Genomic DNA, 22,510 nt, shown 5'->3' with positions numbered 1-22,510 from the left:
ACGCTGAATAGTTTGTAATGTATGTTGTAGCAGACAAAAATATCAAAATACACATACCAACATAACACCATACACTGAGACTGGCAACACAAAAATTACACAGCTTTAATACAGTGAGCATGTATACAGTACATTTACAAAAAGATAAATCAGCAAACCGAGTGCAAAGAAAACCACTTATTGTGTATTTGACTGCCTCATCTAATATAAACACAAAGTTCCCCTTGATTTTGTGTGTGATAACACGTACCTGAAGCATCCAGGCTCACTACTTCTGAGAGGTTGCTGTAGGGGCCCTGGCCAGCTTTGTTGACACATGCCACCCTGAACCTGTAGGAGCAGCCTGCTGGCAGGTCCACCACATTGTAATAACAGTCGGCAACCCCTGTCGCCACGATGAGCCAGTTGGTCTCACCTGGTGAGTAAAAAAAAGATCATCATACATATCCACATTATTTCCAGACATTTTAGATATTTCTGGCAACATTATATCATCCTTATTTTGAATATTTCCACTTTACTTTTTTTCAATTGAATAGAAAGTTCACATCAAGAATTTAAGCACTTGATTAAATTAAATTATGTCTCTTGGTGTTTGTATAAGTATACTTATCTACAAAATTCTGGTTGGAACTTAAAGCAACAAAAAACTCCAAATTGTGCATGTTTAAGTAAATAGGTGAAAATGTCTTTGGTGGCCTTTGGAGCTCCTATAAATATCGTTAATGTCTGTTATCTATAATAACTGTTTCACTTGACAATGATACAATATTTGCATATCTACAATGAACACAGACCTGTTTTGGTATTTGAAGGCTAGTCTCATTTGTCATGGGTATTGACATTGCCTAAAACATATATGGGAGTAGGTGTGTTGCATACTTGTATACCTATAGTATGTGCGCGTGGTCAAAGTGGATTTGGAAAAGAAACACTATAGGCAAGCCACAGCATGTAGACAGAAACCAGATTATACTATACTATAATATGTCTATGTAACCCTTTCAAAAGCTTTGGTGAAATATAATAATAAAATGATAATTAAAAAGTGTGGCATGTAACAGTGGACATGTGCACTTGACAATGAAACATTTAATTGTCATCTGTAAACACTGACCCTCTGCTTTCCTCTCCAGAGAGTATGTGCAGGGTGCCATGGTATCTGAGGGTCTCCACAATACCAAGGCTGTGTTGTTGTACTTCTGAGGAATCTCAGGGGTCCCAGGACGATTGGGTAGGCCTGTTAAAAAAAATACTCTGGTATTACTATAGTTTATAAAACTAGTGTATTTAATCAGTAGCACACCTGGTACAACCTATCATCTGTCCTTGAACTCTTGCTTGCCTTCCACTTACTTCCCAGGATCTCTGTTTATCAAACTAACAGTAATTATTACCATATTTATTTATAATATAGTACTGTAATATACATCGTAGGATTAACAAGGGTTACCTCTCCTCACAGACTGACACAAACATGGGGTATGTTTCAGTTCTTACGAGCAAGAGATATTGTGCAAGAGCTGGACACAGAGGCCAGGGGGTTTGTAGCCACACACTCATAAACCCCTGCATCCTTTTTGGTCGTCTGCATGATCATCAGTAGCTGCCGGCCATCAGGGCAGGCAATCATGTTCATCCTGGCATCAATCTCCAGGGGCTTCTTATCTGAGGAAACATTCATGCATAGAGAGGGTCTTTTATAAAAAAATATAATGATGAAAATTTAAATTGTCACAATTTATCATGAATGATAAGAGGGTTAACTCTGATCAGGAGTTAGTCACACACATAAGTATTGGTTTAAGCAGTTGCTACAGTCTTAAGGAATCTCAGTTGTTAATCTAATCTCCTGCACTATCTATTTGTGCTGTAGGCAACCTCTGTTGTCATGGTACCATATGTTAGTATGAACTGCAATGCTAAGTTGGCCATCATTATGCCTCTGCTCTCATGGGCCCAAGAATAATTATGTAAATTACTGTAATTAGCAAGTGAAGTGATTCTGACCATTCATGCGAGACCAATGCTTAGGTAGTACTCCTTATTTACATCAGAGATCTTTACCTTTCATCCAGGTGATATGTGGGTGTGGGCTGCCTGCTGGCAGACAGCTGAGCGTGACTGGATCCCCCTCCAGCAGGACATGATCTCTCAGCTTAATGTGGAATACTGGAGGGAAGTCTGACAGCCAAAGGCATTACACCAATCAAATCACATCCATACTGTACATACATACATTGATAGGCTAAATTAAAAGTTGTGATTTAGTGTATCCAGTGATTGTTCAGACAATCCATCACTGGAACACAGGTATAATTAGGTCTGACTAGGAGCTTACTGCTATGCAGAGGTATCAGTATAAGATAAACAAAGTCAACAAATGTAGATTTATGAAAAAATTAAATGTTCCAGCGATCACTGACATCAAAATACAATCATATGTCATGGTAGACTTATGCTCCATGTAATGTTTAAAGGTAACTCAAAGCAGCAGTATTTCAGGTTTTGGATATTAACATTTTGTTTATTTGTTTTCTCTCTGTTAAATAGATGAGAAGATGTATGTGGAAATACCCAGCAGCTGGTTAGCATTAAGACCAGTAGGTGAGGGAAACAGCTGGCCTGGTGCTGTCCTTCTACAGCACCTCTAAAGCTCAATAAATTAATGTTATGTCTCATTTGATAATCAGAAAAAAACAAAACAAAACAAAAAAATTTAAAAACAACTTGTATTATGGGGATTAGTACGGCAATTTCTTATATACAGGAACAGTCACTTTCTGAAGTCTCTGCTGGTTGCATGGCAACCACGTGGTGACAGCAAGAGTAACAGAGCCAGGTTCGCTGCTTGACCCTGTTCCAAGTTATTATGCTAAACTAAGCTAATCTAACTGGCTTCTAGCTCTGACCCAGTATAATCATGGCCTCTTTGTGTGTACTTTGTGTGACTTACCAGAAGCCAGTCTGGAGTACTGGCGTGAACGTAAGGAACTATTTTCTCTGGAGATTGCTGTTGGTATATCAGGCTGTGATACTGTCTTGTCTCGCCTCCCTCTGGTCAGACCCCATCTATCCCAGCGAGATCTGCGCTCACTCTCCACACCTTTACAAGAATACAAACAGTCAACTCCATAAATCAATCATCACATACTAAGAAAGTGTAATTAACAGTACAGAACAAATGTAGAGCAAAATTTTCAGTAGGGTGAAGGTACTGCCACATACCCTTTGATGTTTCTGACTTTAGGCTGGACATAGAGTCTATAGACTCTGATGAGGCACCATTACTGGCCTGAGATGCCAGCTGGTTCTGAGGAACACTGGCAACCTTCATAGCTCGACTTTCTGATGTTGAACGACGAAGCATGGAAAGAATGGGTGTCCTCTTTTGCTCTTTGTCCTCTGATGCTCTCCTTTCCTCCGAATAGCTACGAATTCTGGTGGAGATTCCAGCCACTGTTGATTCAATCTTCCTTCGCATCGCCAAGACTGGTGATTCATTAGACTTCTTAAGCTCCTTTTCATCTTGTTCCATCAAGGTGTCACCACCACCATCCATGCGCATCATTTCCACTTCCTTCTTTTCCTGTGATCCTCGTCGACTGAGAGTCCAAGAAAGCCTTCGTCTTGAAGCAACTGAGTCTTCTTCTTTGGTTATTTCATCTTTACGCTCAGTTGATGGACTTCTCTTCAGGCGCATAGAGAGTCTCTTCATAAAGCCTTGGTCCTTTTGAGCTTCACGAAGGTCCTGGACTGACTTTGACTTCTCCTCAAGTCTCCTTGGTGCTAATTCCAGTGGTGCACCAATTGGCCCAGGTCTGTACATCTCTTCACCTGACTCTGTGGAGTCTGAGGAAGTTGCTTGTGATTTGTCTTCATTCTTGGACCTGGACAAAAATTTTAGACTTCTCGAGAGGGAAGACTCGCGCTTTTTGAAGCGTGCCTCAAAGACTTCTTCAGAGGTAATGTCCTCGAAATCCACTCCTGCTGAACGCTCATGTTGGGATGAGGAATGTGTGGTAATCTTTGGTGGACTGGGTTCTTTTGTGATAATTTCTGGTGATGCTACCCTGGAGTACACAGCTGGGTGCTCAGTGGTTGACACAATGGTTGGTTTTGGCAGACCTGGTAAAGCAGAAGATATGCTGGCAGCTGAAGATGTGGGTACCAATGTTTCATTTGATACTGAGGGTGATGAGGTGGCTGGAACAATAACTGGTGTAGAGGGGCCTAAAGGTGGGTCGCTGAGAGGCTGAAGTGAAGGGACCATGATGGTCTGCATAATACTAGCATATGCTGAAGTCCTACCATCTGGAAGAACAACTCGAGCAGGAAGTGAGGGTGTTACATAGCTTGGCACAACACTTGCTGGGGAATGGGAATATTCTTGTGTTGGTCTCACCATAACTGAGCTTGTGGTTATGACCATCTCAGAAGATTTAGCAGGCATATTTACTTCCTTGTCTAAATTTTCTACAATAACTTCTACATTTTCTTTAGCATTTGATTCAGAAACACTGACAATTCTTTCCTCTTCTTTCATAATCTCTTCTTCTCCTCGCACTTTTTCTACTTCTTCCTCTTCCATTTTCTCCTCTAGTTTAGAGCTTTGGGCCTCAAGAGGAGGTGTAGGAATTCTCTGGGCCATATACTCTGATTCAATCATTGGTTCTTCTGATATGCTCATATCCCTCTCTGAGAAACCACTTGTGCTTGATCTCTCATCAAAATTACTATCTGTAGTCAATCCATCCATCTTTTCACTTATAGTCTCATCAGGCTTTATCTCTTTCTCCATCAATGATTCCTCGCTCTCTGTTTTGGTAGGACTCTCCTGCACAACAGACTCTGGGGTTGGTGGTTTTGGTGAAGGTTCCCTTGGAGTAACTGGACGGGAGTCCAGCTTGGTTTGCTCAGTCAAAGATGACATGGATATAGCTTCCTTAAGCCTTCTCTCTTCTACCTGTGCCAGAGGGATCTCCAGAGGAGCTCCAGAACGGCGGTGTAAAGCTATGGGTTCTGAATCACCTTGACTGAAAGAAGCACTTTTGCGCAAAACTTTGGGTTTGGGAACTTCGTCCCTTGGGGAATCGCTCGATGCAGCTCTGGTTAGTGGTGGTGGGCCCAAACGAGCAGTACGAGAGTAGCGATCAGAGGATATTGCCCGTTTTTCATCTCCCATTCCTAATGTTTCCAGCAGCGGTCCTCTCAGTCCACTCATTTTGTTGTCCACAGAGCCACCACGAAGCAGTCGCTGTCTCATCAGCTCCAGTTTAAGAGCGTAGTCTTCTTGACTCATCTTGGCAGTTCCTGGGCTGGTGCTTCTCCTGGGTAGTTCCATAGAGACTGCTTTCTTCAGAACTCTTCTGCCATCCTCTTGGTTTCCTTCTTCAGCTCCTTCCTCAGGTGTAATCCGAAGCAGCAATGCACTGTCGGCTGAGCCTCCACGTCGAAGCTCTCCTCTTCGTCGTCCACCCTCTGGTTTGTCTGACTCCATGCTAGAACCCCTTCGCAGTGGTTTTCGAGACAGCTCTGACTTTTGTGGCAGTTCAGCAGGTGGTTCTTCATCTGAGGAACCTCTGTCATTGTCTTGTGATGACCTTTTCCGCTGGCGGCCTTTACCTGTGATTTCAACCCCTTCTTTATCCTTTTCTGTAGGGTCACACTCCATTGCCTCTTGTGCTTGAACAGGGGACCCAGACCATTTACTTGTTCCATTCTGCTTCCCTGTTTCCTGTTCATTGGTCTGGATGTCGTTCAGTGACATCCTTGATCCAGAGAATTCCATGTTAAGTGGCATGGGAATAAATGGCAGTTCATCAATGTCTTCATCGGAATCTGATGATGATGATGGCAAAGGAGAACCCTCTTTCAGGTGCCGGGGAACTGCGATGGAGATATGGCTGGAGGAATCATTCAGCAACTCGGGTACGGACCTCATGACCATTTTTGATTTATAGCTGATCAGTGAACGCTGTAAAAGAGAAAATATGATACAGTTTAAAAAGTAAAAAAGATATGAGAATTAAATTATTTGTAAGCATTATGGGTATAATGCAAACTAGAAAATCAGAATAGGAAATAAAACATCCCTCACCTGCCATTTTCTACGAGATACAAACTTCTTCAGGGCCTCTGTACTTATGGCCTTCCCCTTGCTAAGTGTCTGTAACATAAACAGAAATTACATGTAATAAAAATAAATTAGGAATAGGTTGTTGATCAGTTTTGCCAAGTAGAAATTACTGCAGAGGGAGGTTGGGGATGATGAACTCTGTAGCATGATGATCACTGGCCTTTTCTTACCTTGAACCAGGGGTGTCGAAGACATTCCTGAGTATCAGGTCTCCTAAAGGAAAATTATGGCACATTTCAGTCTTTCAGGTTTGTGCACATTTATTCCATTAGCTATGACAATTTGGAACAATTTTTCTGTGCAGTTAAAAAACGACAGAGAGGAAAACGTCATAGTGAAAGCTGTGACTGACCAGTGGTTATAGATAACTTAAAAATTATCTATAACAAGCAAAACAGGAAATTAAAAACAAAAATTGTGAAAACACTGAATGAAAACCTTTGAGTATTACGTGAAAATCTAAAAATATTGAATTAAACTTAAGAATAGTGAATGAAAAATATTAAATGGATAAACTGCATGCTTCACGTAATCACCTCAGTTTTGTTGACATTAACTTGGTTTGTATTTGCATGTTTTTACAAACTATGTAAAGATGTTACATCGATATCTACTGATTATCCCATGTGTTAGTATAATCATTTCGTGAATGTCTTGTTGCAATTATAAATTCTACATTTATAATCTGTATGTATTTTCTACAACAGTTTTACATGAAACAGATCTTGAAAAATAGAGACCCTGTAGTGTTACTCACAGCCTGTCTGCTACCAGCAGTTTTATGATGAACCCTTTAGCCTCCCGGCAAAGGTCAGCAAACATGCTCTCTTCAAAGGCAACATTATAGTTCCTGATGTTCAGCACAGAACTGCGGTCATTCTCTCCAGCAAATGGAGAAACTCCTGTGAGACTTTGAAAAGAAGCAAATATATGTTATGTTTAATGACAAGCCCATAGGTGGCAGGCTGTGATGGCGGAAAAGGTAAGCTTATCAAAACCTGAAACTGATCTTCAGCATTCTTAAATACATTTAATAATGAAGTAAATAAATAAATTAATTAAAACTTTACTCACCCCAGATATGCAATAACTCCAATTGGCCTAGATAAATGAAGAGGAGAATTAGAAAAAGTTGATGCACCAAGACAAAACAAACAAACAAACAAAATGTTTTATTGAAAATTGAAGAGACACTACCAGATGTCTGTTGCTTTTGACACAGGGGTCTGATTGACAATTTCTGGTGCAACAAATTCCGGTGTGCCATATTTGCAGTACTGAGCCTCATCAGGCGTGATCTCCACTGCATTGCCGAAGTCACAGATCCGGATCTGATCACTATGTGAATCTGCCATGAGGATGTTATCAGGCTGGAGAAAGAATGATAAAATAATATTTTATCATGTTCTGCCGTCAGAGTAAATTTATACCCAAAAGACTATGATAAAAGAGTGGGAGAGTTGTGATCTGCGAGTATCTTACCTTGATGTCCAGGTGTATGATGTTTCGATGATGAAGGTAGTCCACCCCCTCAAGCAGCTGTCTTATACATGACCGTACCTAATGATCCCAAAAACACAAATGTGCCAGTATAACTCTTGTTAGATGATTAACTTTCATTAATTACCTACATTTGATCATTTAACTGAAATTGGATGTATTTGAAATGTTGAGTGAGTGATTTGCAGAGCTCCAGTCATAAACCACAGGACTTACATCAGACTCCATTACTGTAGATTTCCTTGTAAATCTGTCAAGCAGCTCCTCATGGCATCTTTAAAGGCTAATTAAGGCAATTTTTTAAGGGATTTTAGGTACATTGTACATTTTACAGTAAGTAAAACAAATATTGAGTAGTAGTCTGCATAAGAAATAATAATAATATGATAAGGATACATTTCAGTGATGATGATGACTGCATTCTTTTTCTCAAAGGCATCATGAAAGTAAAGGACTCTCTCATGATCCAGCTTGGAAATCAGCTTCATCTCTCTCAGAGCAGAAGCCTTCTTCTTGGCCCGTGTGGAGATAAACTTCGCAGCATACTCCATTTTGCCCACCTTCTGGGTCACACGTTTCACATAGGAAAATGCACCTCTGGAGAAAAAAAAAAATTACAATCTTATGTCTGTCAGTCCAGGGTTGTTCAAAATCTGTCAAAAATAGCAAGGTGAAGACATGGGGAAACAAAGAAATGCAGCCTTACTTTGGCAATGTGATTAAAACTGGTTCCTGTGTTTCTCTAGCAACGCATTGCACTAAATTATGGGATTTCAAATGTGGCCCCAACAAATGGCTCACCTTCCAATTTCTTTATGGATGTCATAGTAGTCCGTCAGCCTGCGCATTTTCCTTAGAATAGTCTCCTCATCGTCCACTGGATCTTCTCTTCTTTTAGCTGTAGTAATGCGAAATCATGAATTAGGCTCAAGAAACTGTTTAGCCAACTCCAAATAACTACAGTGAAGACTGGGTGTTTGTTCACTTTACTTCCTGCACTTTGCTTGTCAGCCACTGAGTCAAAGGCTTGTTTGGTTTCTGATGGCTCTGATAGACTGATCTCTTACCTTCATGAATAGTGAGTTCAGCTTTGCAAGACACTGATCCTGCCAAGTTCCTGGCAGTGCAGGTGTACACCCCGGAGTCTTCCGGACGAGCGTTTAGGACCACCAGGGAACATTCATTATCATCGTACACAAATGTGTAATGACTGCTCTCAGACAGCAGGATATCATTCTGAAAGCAAACAATGTGAGTCTCAACAATAGTTCTTCAAGGATTTACTATGAAATCCTCAGTATCTGTTTTTGGTAAATTTCTGTTTCACTAGTTTGGACTGTTTTATTCCTTATAATACTGTTGCACTCAGCAGAAAAGTATTAACAAAGTATTAAATGATATTTGACTATTTCTGAAAATCCTACAGGTTCACTGAAAGAAACAAGTGAAACTGATTAAAAAAACCAACCTTGAACCAGAGGATGTCAGGTACGGGTTTGCCCTCCACAACCACAGCAAAGCGAGGGGTCTCTCCAGCACAAACATCCAAATCCTCCATGATAGTTTCAAATGTTGGTGGAGCTGTGGACAGTTTCAAAGGCACAATTACAGGTTACATTACAGACAGACAGACAGACAGAGACAGACAGACAGAAAGACAGATCTGCTGCCTACCTGCCATCTCCACATTGAATGTGCAGCTGTCGCTGCCGTACTTATTGGAGGCCACAAACACCATCTCTCCGATATCAGCACTCTTCACTTTCAGCAGCTTCAGCGTGTGCTGGTCGTCATCTGGCATTGTCATCTCGTACAGGCCTGGCTTGTTGGCCAGCACCATCCCCCTTCTACAGAAAAGTGTTTGCATTTTAAACCAGGATTAAAATGTTATAGGTAGGAGAGCAGCAAGCTGTCACTGCGCAGGTGTGGTGGGTGTTTAGCTCTTGATTGAGTCAGGACACAACAATAGGCTTTTTTCACTGCTCTGGAATGTTTGATAATCACTTAGGATTAAACAGCTGCTTGTGTGCACCGTCATACTGTATTTATGCTTGTCAGTCATACACTCTGACCATCCCATAATACACTCGAAAAGTACCACAGGAAAATGCGAGTGAAGTGCATTCATTAAGTAATTCCTTTGCTAAAAATAAAGGACAAGCAACATTAATAGAAACTTGACAACAGAGACGCAGATACCTCTTCCAGATGGCTGCAGTGTTGACATGATTGAGAGTAACAGTGATAGTGACTGACTGGTTTTCCATCACGTATACAATGTCTGGCTTATCAATGATCACTGGAGCCTCCTGAAGATAGGGACCTTGAGGAAAATCAAAGTGCACACATAAAATTTCACATGAAATTGCCAAAAAAAAACCCAAAACTATAGCACACTGATGGATGAATAGATGTTCTGAAAAGCTGAATGTACCTCTGTCCAGGAGCTGCACTGGGTCGGTGGCAGGTGAGGGCTTGCTGAAAGCCTTGGAGGTGATGGTCAGGACCCTGAAAGCATAGCGGACACCTTTGGAGAGGGTGGTGATGGTGTAGATGGTCTCTTTAAGGCCAGAAGCTATGATGGTCCACTGGATGGAGCCCAGGGCTTGTTGTTGAATGGCATACATCAGGGAGCTGGGGTCTAAAAAAAAAAATCTTTGATCGACAATTCTACACCACAATGTTAGAATGAATTTTTTTTTTCTATTGTCAAAAACAGTCTTTCTCTCTAAAGCTATAGTGTAAGTTAAACAGAATTTCTAGATTATATGTTATATGTCATGTGTACCATACGTATATGTCATATGTATCAGTATTTCATTTTACATTGTAATAAATACCTCAATATCTTTGGTGTGTGTGAGAAGGTAGTGTGTTAAATTAGAATTTGCTTGTTTAATTTGGTGAATAAAACATTTCTAATTATCATTCTTGCATACCAATAGAAGGGTCCAGCCTTCTCGGTTTCTTCCAGCTTAAGGTTATGGTTTTACCAGTGATGGATTCTATCACTGGAGTCCCATCAGGAGGATCAGGGAGGATATCTGAAAATTATAAGAATGGAATTACACGTCCATCAATGTTTCTGACCTGCTCAAGACAGTGTTACAGAACGCACTGACCTATGACTGTGTGCATTAAAGACCACAATTATTCAATGGTGAATTTTTCTTGAAGTACATAGCAAAAAAGGAGGTTACCTGTAACATAGAGGTGAGCATAGCAGGTGGCCTTTCCTACTTTGTTAGAGATGACACTCTTGTAGACACCACCATGGGCGTGGCACACAGAGCGGATGACCAGGCTGTGGACGTCACGAACTGCAAGAAGGAAGCACAGAGGGGATGGTGAGAAATTTATGAGGTATTGTGGTCTGCTGCCATCTTTCTGCAACTTAGTTTCCTGTTTTTGGCATAAATTCAAATCTGGCACCCTATGTTTACACATTCCTCTTGATCTCTTGCGTTCTTGCCAGTAATAACTGACCTCTCTAAAAAAGATAAGATAAGATAAGATAAGAAATCCTTTATTAGTCCCTCAGTGGGGAAATTGCATTCAGCAACAGCAGGGGTACAGTACAGTAAGTAAATATAAGTAAGAGGCCAATATGGCGGGAACAAGATTAAATAGGCACTATTCCAATAACAGAATAACTAAGAACTAAACTAAGAAAGATCTGTAGTATGTACAAACATAAATATGAGATGGGCATAGTTATGAGATGAAGATTAATGTTGCACATTGATATTGCACTAATAATTGAATTTGCACATTGATATTGCACTGATAGTTGCCCGGAATTGTTATCATGTTCGTGTGTCAATGCTCGTTATAGAGTCTGACAGCAGCAGGAAGGAAAGATCTTCTAAATCTCTCCTTCACACACCAAGGGTGGAGCAGTCTGTCACTGAAGCTGCTCTGCAGAGCTGACAGGACGTCCTGCAGGGGGTGGGACTCATGGTCCAGCATAGATGACAGTTTTGCTAGGAAAAGGCCTGAGAGCTTTGATAGGCCTGAACACTAGGTGAATATTAAGTGAAACACTTACACTGTGTCATCTTTCTGTCCTCTGTGCTCTCAATCCTTTTGCCGTTGTGGAACCAGACAATGGTGGGGTATGGCAAACCAGCCACTTTGCATTTGAGCACAGCCTCCTTCCCCTCAATCACATCCAGGTCAAAGAGGGGTTTGATGAAGTCAGGCATGGTGAAACGCTCCACCTCATTCTCTGGGACCTCTGGCTCCTCTGGGATGGATGGCATCTTCTCTAGTTTAGCCCTAGAGTAAAAACAGGCAAAATGTCATATTAGTGGCTATAGTCACTGAAAGCTTTTGCTATCCATTATTTAGAAAAAGTCCGGGAAAAAGACAGGAACTATGGCCCGATATCCAGCAAATAACATGCTCTTACATCTGTGAGGAGATGGCTGGACGCGGTTCTTGTATGTAAAGTTCAGCGGAGCTCTCTGCCTCACCATGACCATTACAGGCTGTTACAGTGTAGAAACCCTCGTCCTCGTTGGTCACATGCGAAATGATGAGAGAGTGGCGGCCGCCCTCCTGAAGAATACGAATGTCCTCACTTTCCTTGAGGGGATGGTCTAAAAAAGAAAAAGGAGCCTGTGTTTATACGTCAGCTTCATTCCAAAGTGTTTTATAAATCCTAAAATCAACAGCAAAACACAGAGGAGGTAAGAAATATAAAGAAAAAGGTAAAGAAAACAAAACAATTTGGCAATTTCACAAAGGGATGGATGTTATGGTTCTGGTTTGTAAAATTTCTGTGAAACATCTGAGAGTAAGAACTATTTCTAATTCTATTCTATTTCTGTTTTCACACACCTAATATAGCTGCTAAAGACACTATTAAGTACCCTCCTACCAAAGTGACTCCATGTGACCTTAGGAGATGGCGTCCCACTGACTTTGCAGTCGAATCGAGCATTACGCCCCTCAATCACTTCCAGAACGTCCAACTTGCGTGTGAAGAGAGGTTCAATGGAGGGGATGACTTTGAGTTTGCCACATGAGGTCACTTCCTCTGCAGAGAGCAAATTAGATTACATACACAGAAGAAGAGATGGAAAGGACAATAAATAAATTTCTTTTAATATTACATTACAAATATGGTGATACTTATTATTGAGACCTACCTTTGGCTGTGCTGAGCTTGCACATGTATGTCCCGCTGTCGTCCTCATGGACTGAGTTGAGCAGCAGTCGACACTTTCTTCCATCAAAGTGCATCTTACAGTTGAGCAGCGCCGGCTGGATCAGTTTCCCATCTGCAAGCCAGTCCACGTCGGTGTCTTTCGGTCCAATGACATGGCACTCAAACAAAACTGTCTCTCCAGCCTTGGCTGTGATGTCCTTGACCGGGCGGATGACAGCTAGGCCTGGCTCAACTGGTGGAGCTGGGTGTAAATAAAGGACATTTTCTGAAGAGTGTTGTTAAGTGATACCTAAATGGTGTTGTTATGAACTAGTTATAGGTCACAATGAGTGTTTTGTTCACTTGGAGTTCTGGTATCAGCATATCAGCAACAAGTAAAAATAGTGTCAGGAATGTAGTGAACAGTTAAGCTGAGCAAAATATGAATTTGTACATTCTTAAAGGTGAAAAGAAAATCTAGCATATTTGAAAAGCAACATACCTTTTACCTCCAGATTTGCTTCACACTGCTTTATTCCATATTCATTAATGATCTTACAGGTGTAAACCCCAGAGTCCGACCTCACTGCCGACTTGATTGTCATTTCAAAAGTGCCATCCTCTGTCTCACGTACAATGTGACGTGGGCCTGTTTTTACCGTGACTCTGTCCCTCAGCCTACAAAAGAGTAGAATTAAGGGAACAATTGTTGCTGTGTTTTAAAAGAAGAGACGACTCATATACCACTCAGAGCTTTTTAATTTGAATTTATGCAATGGAGGATGATCAAGCACACACTTATTCAACTACAAGCTCTCCTCTGGCTGGTATGAAGGAGGTGGGGGGTGGGATGGATTGTCCCGGACTGCCAGTATTATGTTTAGCACTTTCTTTTCTGCTATTGTCTCTCGAGAGTCATGACTAACTCCAATAACAGAACATGCCTGAGTGATTCAGCCTATTCTTATCTCCTGTATTAAAGGATAGCACTTGCATTATTCTATAGTCTTCTTGTTGTCAAACTTATTGTCAAACAAATCCCATGAAAAGACCAAAACAACATGATGGTCCATCCTTTAGTGTTGTCCAACTTAACTATTAAGACTTTTTTTTTTCTCTTCAAATACTGTTCAGGAGTATTTTAGGGGTTTCTCATCCTCAGTGTTCTACCATATGCCTACCATATGTTCTACCATATGTTCTCTAACATAAGGTATGTTAGAGAACATACCTTGCCTGTAGGTATGTTCTACTTGATAATGTTGACTATAAGAATATAGAATATTGCCAATCTTCTCATTTGAAGCTGTCCTCGCTAGCAACTGCACCACAGTACCATTGACTGGCCCTTTTTTTGATTGTTTAAGAGCTCATTAGTTCAGCCAGACATTTGTGTTTCGGGACACTGAGAAGCTCCATGCTAAAAACATGTGATTCTTCCCTTTTCCCTATTTAGACTGTTTCTGTGAGCCTGGAGATTGTTAGTCACCATAAACATTAAGTTTCCACCTCCCTTAACAGATTAGCATTAAAGGAGCCAGCACAAGAACAAACTATGCAGTCAAGCAAGCCTGCTCATGGTCTATGATTCTAGGAAAGTCTTTTCCATGTCCCATGCAAGCAATGAGTTGGAGTCATTTGATGAAATGAGGGGACCTACCAATAGAGCATGGGTTTGGGCTGTCCACTTATTCGGACAGACATGGTGACTTCCTGTCCTTCAATGACAGCTTGATCACTCATTGTTACCTGTTTGAAATGTAATGCAAGTTAGAGGCTGAGAGATGCACTTTACCTGTAAGTTTTATTTTATAGATGTTGTTGATGGGATGACCACACAACAGATAACATGTTTATAGAGGAAAATTAATACTGATAGAATCAAGGACATTGTGTACATAACACATTTTCATGCAGTATTTTGCAACAGACAAGTCAAAAATGCAGTTAAGTGAGTGTCAGTGCTAAAAAGACTAACGTGGTATTCTAAGTAGGAAAGTAAATTAGGCAGATTTATCCAATGAGCTCTGCAGAGTCTTACCAGGAACACAGGGGGTTTCCTGAATCGTGTGTCAATAGTTTGCCTTGGCTCTGGACTTCCAAAATCCATGCCTTCCTCTAGGGGACTGAGATACTCCTCATCAGATGTAATAGGGCTGCTGATGTCCATAGGCACACCCAGGTTTCCTTTAGGCTCCTGCACAGACTCTATAAAAGCAAAAAGGTTGCAATATGTTTTAACTTTTAGTTTAATACAGTCTCTTTTGAACATGAGTCCTATCTGAACGTTTCATTTTTTTGTTACTGAGAGCACAGCACAATGAGATCAAGGGGTTCGTGGATTAAAAAAACAGAAAAAAACAAAGCCACCCCTTACAACACAATTAGAATCTGAGATGTCAAATGTGATATCGAAACAATAGTGGATTCTCAGTGAGTGGAGCCAGTGAGCCTCAGTGGGCAATTTATAGGTTCAGTTTCGCCTCTGAGTTGCTATGGTAACTATAAGTGAAGTGAGGTTGTTCAGCTGGAATATATGGCACACACATTTTGCTCAGAGAGATAATGACAAGGGGGTAGGAGAGAAATCAGCTGAAACACAATACCAATGTAGAAAGAAAGCACAAGATGTTTTTTTAAAAAAAAAAAAAAAAAAAAAAAGAGGGACAACAAGGCCTTTTAAATCAATACTGCAAATTAAAAATTATTCGTAGGTATGTTGGTTTATTTTTGAATATCTAGGGTATTCTTGAATTAATCTGTGGGGGAAGTGGAAGTGTCCTTTGTAATACATTCTTGACAGACTGCAATACCAATTTTCAGTTTATAATAATAACGGAGTTCATCCAAATTAAATAGGCAGACAAATCTTTCAGTGTAGATAACAGTTCTGTCGTGTAGGTCATGACAGCATTTTCCTTTTCATGTTAATTTTCACAGTTTTTTTATTTATCTGCTCTAATTTACAATAATCAGCTAATCTCTGCACTACAGAGCCACTTTTACTGACCAAGGAATTAATAGCACTACCTTTGCATAGTAATGCTGATTTAATAATTCAAGATTGGAACTTAAAGTGAATGACAACAAAACAGTACTGTATATACTCACTAAAGTTTCATCTGATCAAACTTACCCACTTTAACTATAAGGGTGGCGCAGCTGGAGGCTTTCCCCACCTGATTAACAGCAGTTACACAGTACTTTCCACCGTCACTTATTTTAGCTGATTTGATGAGCATACTGTGTCGTTCACCCTCAACTTTGACTGTGTAATTTGGGAAGCTGGAGACGTTGGTGTTGCCCTTCGTCCAGGTAACTTGAACAAAGAAGACATAGAAGACAAATAAATCCACTTGCACACTGATTACATTTGAGGTTTCTGTTGTTAAAACAACCAAAGCGCAAAACGTTACCATCAGGGATGGGGGTTCCAGCAATGATACATTTGAGCAACACATCTGAACCAGTGGATACTACAGTGTCCTTGAGAGGAAACTCAAATACAGGAGCCTCCATTGGGTCTTCCCCAGCAGACACATAAGAATCATCTGAAGAATCTGCATAGTTGAACAAAAACAAGCCTCAAATTAAAGGAAAACCCCCTCTAGGAAGAAATGAGTATTTACATCATTAAACATGAAACACAAGCAGACTGGAGCTTCACACTACTACAGAAAGCTTAATGAGAGAAACACAACAAATCTAACCTAACTCTGGAGACATGGGTCGAGGGCGGCGGTTTTTTCCTTTCGTCTTCTGCTGTTGTCCCTCTTTTGCACTGGTAGTTGTCTGCTGTGGTGCACTTGTCTTTCCAGGAACATCTATTTCCATCTTTTCATCTTCAACAATAATTGTAGGGACTCTTATCTTAGAGGTTGTTTTGGATAACTCCACTTCCATTTTCTCCTCTGTTGGAGTTACTGGGGACATTCTTGGGGGTTTTTGAGGATGTTGAGTGGGGAGATCTTGCATGATGACAGCCCTTTTTTGTACCAGAGGACTTTCAGGTCTGTTTTCAATTTTTCTTAATACTACTTCTATTGGTGTCTTTCTCCCCGAAGTTTCATCCTTTTGTGATGTTTGCACATGAGATTCTTGGATATGCGGGGATTCCTGCATTCGAGATACCCTTTGAACAAGTGGACTTGGTGGCCTTCGTTCAACCTTTCGTAACGTCATCTCAGCAACGTTTCTGCTTGGTGACTCTTCCCTTTGTTGATGATATAATGCTGGTGATGATGATCTCTGAATGATTTCTGTAACAGGACTCACTCTACTTAATTCTCTCACTGATCGTTGTCCAGGTAAGTCAGATAACTGCATTGACTCTGGGGTGCCCGCAATCTCTCCAAATCTGCTGACTGTTACAGTTTTTGTAACAGGGCTTGCTATCTTTTGGGTTTGGGATTTATGCTGCTCTTGTTGTGTTTGCTGTTGTTGCTGCATTGGTTGCTGACTTATATCCTTTTCTCTCTGTTCCTTTGCCCACTGGGCACGTTCCCTTTCTTGAAGTTTTTGGAGAACTTGGGGAGGAATAGGTTCAATTTTCCTTAAAGGCTGGCGCTGCTTGCCCTTCAGGGTGAGCTGTTCGGTTGAAAATGATTTCTTCAAATGAGGTTTCCCAACAAGTTTCTTAATGCGCTGGAGCTCCTCAGTGAACTTGTTCTCAATGTCCTGAACTTTTTGGGAGTAGCGAGGTTTCTCCTCCAGTGAAGCAGCTCTCTGTCTAAACATAGATCTCCGCTCAGCAGCATCCTCTTTCAGGGCCTCCCTAAGATCTTCCCTTGAACTTTCTCTAGAGATGCCCAGTCGACTTCCTCCATCATCTGAATCAACAGATCCAGCACGATTGAACCCTGCCCAGGATCTTCCTGAGATGGAACCCTCTGGAATATCAAGGCTTCGTCTCCGCTCTTCTAAGCCACGGACCTTCTCAAAAACCTTTGAGCTTGCCCTGGTAAGCTTTGGGGATGGTCTCAGGGTAAATTCTTTACGGGAGTACTCACTCAGTGGAGTCTGTGGACGGGAGTCCTGGATGTTACTTTGGGACACAGATTTTGGTTGCTTAACCTTTTCTTCAAACTCCCCAGGCACTGTGTCTTGGTATTCAGTTGGCACTACAATTTTCTTTCGCAAGCTGAGAGGTGTGGTTGAACCCGAGCGGCTTGGCATTGGAGAGGTGGAGGGACGTTTGACGAGTCTTGGGGATGGGGGTGGGAGGACTTGTGGTGGAGATTCTCTTGAAAAAGCCTCTGATTGACTCCTGAAATAGAGGATTTGAAGCAAATCTGTTGGAATCAGTAGGTTGTTTCTAATATTACTGGATATGTATTTTAGTGTGGAATTTGAGTCCAACAATGAGTGCAACATGAGCATTTTTTTCTTGCCTGGTTGCATTTGACTGATCCTCATGTCCATGTGCTCTATTATCATCTTCTGCACATTTGTCCATCACTGCAACTCATGTAAAGAGGAGATATGTCAAATTGCAGTCAGATATTTGCATGTAGTATGAAACGGTAAATTTAAAGCTGCACTAATTATCATTTTGAAATGAACAATGTATCAAATGACTATTTGCCACTCGTAGTGATGAACCCATAGAGAATGAACATCCAGATCTGCAGTTCCCCCCAGCTTTACAGAGCAAAGAGCATCTTTCAGCTTATTGTTTTGGTTTTCCTGCCCGCACACTCTGCTTTTATCATGTATCCAGCCAAAGCAGGCAGCTGTTGTCACCAAAAAGTTTTGTTTAACCAACTGTACACTTCCTACCCAGTACATAGCAGAGACAAACATAGTGACTACATAGTGAACACAGTGGAGTAATTAGCAGCTGATGAGCCAGATATTTCCAAAATAGGGCAAAAGTGAGCAAATGTTAGGCTTACATTCATCACATAGACACAAATAACCACTCAAAATAAGTCCTAACGTTGGTCTGTTTTTGCTGCCAGTTTCACATTGGCAAGTGCTTGCTAATACCTTTACCCTAACAAGTTCATAAAGGGATAATACATAAATATTTTGTTTCAAGCTCATTCCTCTGTCTCTAAATGGCCAAAAAATAATTCATGCAGCTTTAAGTGTAAATGAGCAAACACTTTCTTTGAAACATTTCAGAATTTTCATTAGTACCTACTGAAATATGGAAATTAGTAAAACAAGAAAACAGAAATGACAGATCCACCTATAACTATCTACAGGACAGAATTGCAAGCTGACAACATGGTGCATACCTGCATGCACAGCCTGGTCCTCAACATCCCCACTATCTTCTTTGGTCTCAAATTGGTCTCCACCTTCATCCTCTGTTGTTTCAGAATCTGAAAAAAAAAAAAAAAATTTTTTAAAGTTTTCCACAGAATTAGAATTAGATTTTAACTGGAGCAATGTTTGAAGAACACTATTGGTTGTTAAATTTGGACTAAAACTGGAAAGAGAATCAGTAACAACAGGAAAAAAAGGACTTTTGATCTTACAGATCACTGTGAGTGAAATTATTTCAAAAACTGAAAGTGCTAAATGTACTAAATTTGCTGCAGCTGAATTTTTGCTAAGGCTTTTTCATTCATCATTATCTCATCAACATCTGATAGTTAATGTTAAGGAATGCAGTGCAATACAAATGAGCAAAATAAATCCAGACGTTTCAGTATTTTCAGGAGAAAATCGACTTCTTTCATTCTGATCCCTTTTAAACCTAAGAATTTGTTCCAGCTGTACCATCTGAAAGATATGACTGTTCTTCTCAGATTGAGTGAAAATTCAGTCATTGGTTAAACTCAAAATAGAAAACACTATTGAGTCATTGGCATCCCAGCAGCTCTCATGAGGTGTTTGCTTCTCAGTAGGTGGAATTACTTATAAAAGAAAAAAAAACAAAACAGAGGCTATCTGTTGTTCCCAGGCAGTAAAAGAACACAATAAGATCGTGTTGATCACATCGGACTGGAAAATGAATTCAGTGTAAAGACAAAATCCACCACGTTAGGCAGAATATTTGTTTAGTTGATCCTTACTATCTTCTATTAGTCAAACTACTAGTTTTGTTTAAAAAAAAAAAAAAAGTGACCTCTCTAAAAGTTTTATATTGTACGTACTGTGTTTCGAGATCATGACGTTACTCACAGCTATTAAATCTACATTCATAATAAGATGCATTGTGCATGCATGCAATATTTACATCATATATCTTCACTGCAGATTTCAAAATGAAATTCTCTTGAGTGTTTGCAAAGCAATCTCTCCCCTAGAATAGCACATAACTATCCAACAAATCAGTTAGAAATGCAGATGTTTTATTTATGCATGTCCTAAATGCCACCATGAGTCTGTTGTGCACACTTTGGTATAAGAGATCTTTTACACAGTGTTTACAAAATTCACAGTGGTGTCCCATAAGCATTATCAGATTTAGTCCAAATCTCAAATATTGAATCAGTACTCACATTCCAAAAATGACACCAAGGCACATTAAAATCATCATTTCTAAAATGATTACTGTATTGATTAAACTGCTGTTCTTGTAGCCATGTGACAGACTGGTTGTTATGCTGAGACTAGGAATCAGGCCAGGACCCAAAAGCAAAACCCCAAAGACAAGCAAAAGGAGTGAACTAAAAGTCTTTTAATAAACCAAAAACCACTGGAAGTGTCCAGGGCAAGGAAACAAAACTCAAATAACCAAAAATCATCCACACAGGAGAAAAGTACTCAGAAACAAAACCAAATGAATATACAAAATGTTCTTACATGAAAACAGAGGAAGCCAAGGTAAGTGCATGAAGTGGGAAAAAATGCAAGGCACAGGTACGGGAACGAACACGGGGAAGATACAGACTCAGGTACAGACTTGGGTATCGACACCAGCATGGACACAGACAAACTGACAAGGACACAGGGAAATAACGAGACTTAAATACACAAGGCAATGGGCAACAGGTGAAATCAATTAGATCGGGGCAGACAATCACAGATGGAGAGAAACAAGACAAAGGCAGGAAGTAGAACAAGACAAGATACACAAGGGCCATGATTTCAAAATAAAACAGGAACAGTGAACAAAACTTAAGAGTCCAAGAGTCCAAAAGAGAGTTCAAAACATAACCAAAAGAGTTCAGAGAACAGCCCCCTTAGGGGCTAGTCATGACACTGGTAATCCAGGCAATCCACGTGGTCAGTGCAACTGATGTGGTAAGAGCTCTGTTAGCCATGATAAATCTCTGTGTTTAATCTCTGACTGAATAATAATAAAATAAATAAGAGCCCAACTTGATGTAGGTGTGGATAGAAAAAGAAAACTAAAGAGTAGAAGTATAAATATGGAATTGATAATAGGCAGTGCTTTCTTTTGCCATGTATTTATCATAATCATTAAAAAACACCCAACCGATCCAGAACTTTCAAGACAAAAAGCAAAATATGTAGCTGCAACACCCTTATAAGGCTGGCCATAACATTTTAAAAGCTATTGTACACAAAATGTGATTATGGTCAACTTCTTTTGAACTTGAGAGATTGAATGAAGGGTCTGCAACTATGCCATATTTGGTGTATCAAGTCTGGTGGACATGTCCATGTGCAAACTGTGCACCAACAACACCTTAAACAGCAAGTCAGTTTTAGATCAAGCTGCAAAAAGATAATCAAGACAACACACACTTTAATTAGTTTGGTTTGTCGGGGCTGTGACAGCAGTGTTACATTGTAGTTGATTGCATGGGGTACGGTAAGGAGGTAGCCAGGAACACAGGGAAGAGGAGCCAAATGGAGACACACAGGCTAGTTTACAGGTAATTCTTTCCCAACGGAAGTAAAACCTATAGTCCACACAGCCAAGGACAAAAAACCAAGGAAATCCAAAAACATCAGCATGGGGTAAAACACAGAATCAAAAACTTAGGAAGTCTTACATGAGCCAAAAACAGTGAAGGAGGCAAATCAAGAAGAACACAGCGAGCAAGCACAGGAGTAAACTCAGAAACCAACACAGGCGGACTGAGAAGGAGACAGGGGAACACAGAGACTTAGATACATGACAGGTAATTGGGAACAGGTGAAGCATATTAGGGCGGAGCAAACAATCACAAAAAAAAAGGCCAAAATAAGAGTCCACAAAAGTCACTATGGGCACAGATCATCCCTCTGCTGTTTCACAGAAAACCACAGAGCTCAGGTTACAGCTTCCAAAGTGAGATGTACACTTTGTTGAGTACTACTTTGGTGTCAGTTCAGTTTAAGATTCACACTCTAATATTAGGGTTAGAAAATGTTTAGAGTTAATTGTAAATAATTTCACAAAAAGCATTATGTAACAATAAAAACTCATATAACAGTGATAAGACACTAGAAATTCCCCCCACCCCCACCCTGCATGACCAGTGTCAGTCTGAGAAGTGTGTCACAGTGTGTCAGCTTTTTAGTGCAACTCTGAAAGTCTTCTATCATTCTTTGAAGTTAGTTCAAAGCTACAGGATGGCAGTGCCTTGAGCTTAGTTATTTCTAATCAGAGGTCCAACGCTAGTTTCTATTGGCCACAGTGATTATATTCCACAATAACACTGGTTTAATCTAGTTTCCCTTACAATTAAGGTGGAACAGAGTAGCTTCATCTTCTTTGCACCTGATGCTGTCAGCTGAGTAAACACTGTGTGGCTGAATGTTGAGTCATAATTTTAATAAAATGCTTCTGTCCACATTACAAATCAAATAAT

The 22,510-nt window shown here is 40.4% G+C and overlaps 1 protein-coding gene across 2 annotated transcripts in view; it reads right to left on the bottom strand.

Moving 5' to 3' along the window:
* Positions 1–22,510, bottom strand: part of spegb (striated muscle enriched protein kinase b) — a 35,654-nt gene that overhangs the window by 6,269 nt on the left and 6,875 nt on the right. The window contains exons 2-35 of one of the 2 annotated variants that reach the window (XM_041056859.1): positions 19,034–19,120; positions 18,182–18,254; positions 16,502–18,057; positions 16,208–16,351; positions 15,928–16,110; positions 14,833–14,999; positions 14,452–14,540; positions 13,294–13,469; positions 12,793–13,053; positions 12,522–12,680; positions 12,051–12,240; positions 11,688–11,917; positions 10,840–10,959; positions 10,579–10,683; positions 10,074–10,280; positions 9,839–9,962; positions 9,314–9,486; positions 9,108–9,220; positions 8,707–8,875; positions 8,441–8,537; positions 8,036–8,236; positions 7,856–7,913; positions 7,622–7,699; positions 7,337–7,509; positions 7,214–7,240; positions 6,897–7,049; positions 6,310–6,352; positions 6,101–6,169; positions 3,229–5,977; positions 2,957–3,106; positions 2,068–2,184; positions 1,501–1,668; positions 1,118–1,240; positions 251–415 (exon numbers count right to left, since the gene is read on the bottom strand). In XM_041056859.1, the coding sequence (XP_040912793.1) occupies positions 251–415; positions 1,118–1,240; positions 1,501–1,668; positions 2,068–2,184; positions 2,957–3,106; positions 3,229–5,977; positions 6,101–6,169; positions 6,310–6,352; positions 6,897–7,049; positions 7,214–7,240; positions 7,337–7,509; positions 7,622–7,699; positions 7,856–7,913; positions 8,036–8,236; positions 8,441–8,537; positions 8,707–8,875; positions 9,108–9,220; positions 9,314–9,486; positions 9,839–9,962; positions 10,074–10,280; positions 10,579–10,683; positions 10,840–10,959; positions 11,688–11,917; positions 12,051–12,240; positions 12,522–12,680; positions 12,793–13,053; positions 13,294–13,469; positions 14,452–14,540; positions 14,833–14,999; positions 15,928–16,110; positions 16,208–16,351; positions 16,502–18,057; positions 18,182–18,254; positions 19,034–19,120 (8,697 nt within the window). The remainder of the gene's footprint in view (positions 1–250; positions 416–1,117; positions 1,241–1,500; positions 1,669–2,067; positions 2,185–2,956; positions 3,107–3,228; positions 5,978–6,100; positions 6,170–6,309; positions 6,353–6,896; positions 7,050–7,213; positions 7,241–7,336; positions 7,510–7,621; positions 7,700–7,855; positions 7,914–8,035; positions 8,237–8,440; positions 8,538–8,706; positions 8,876–9,107; positions 9,221–9,313; positions 9,487–9,838; positions 9,963–10,073; positions 10,281–10,578; positions 10,684–10,839; positions 10,960–11,687; positions 11,918–12,050; positions 12,241–12,521; positions 12,681–12,792; positions 13,054–13,293; positions 13,470–14,451; positions 14,541–14,832; positions 15,000–15,927; positions 16,111–16,207; positions 16,352–16,501; positions 18,058–18,181; positions 18,255–19,033; positions 19,121–22,510) is intronic. The other variant, XM_041056860.1, reaches the window with a different exon arrangement.

The sequence above is a fragment of the Toxotes jaculatrix genome, chromosome 15, assembly GCF_017976425.1.
Source record: "Toxotes jaculatrix isolate fToxJac2 chromosome 15, fToxJac2.pri, whole genome shotgun sequence".
Classification (NCBI taxonomy): domain Eukaryota; kingdom Metazoa; phylum Chordata; class Actinopteri; family Toxotidae; genus Toxotes; species Toxotes jaculatrix.
This window is presented reverse-complemented; position numbering and strand designations above follow the sequence as displayed.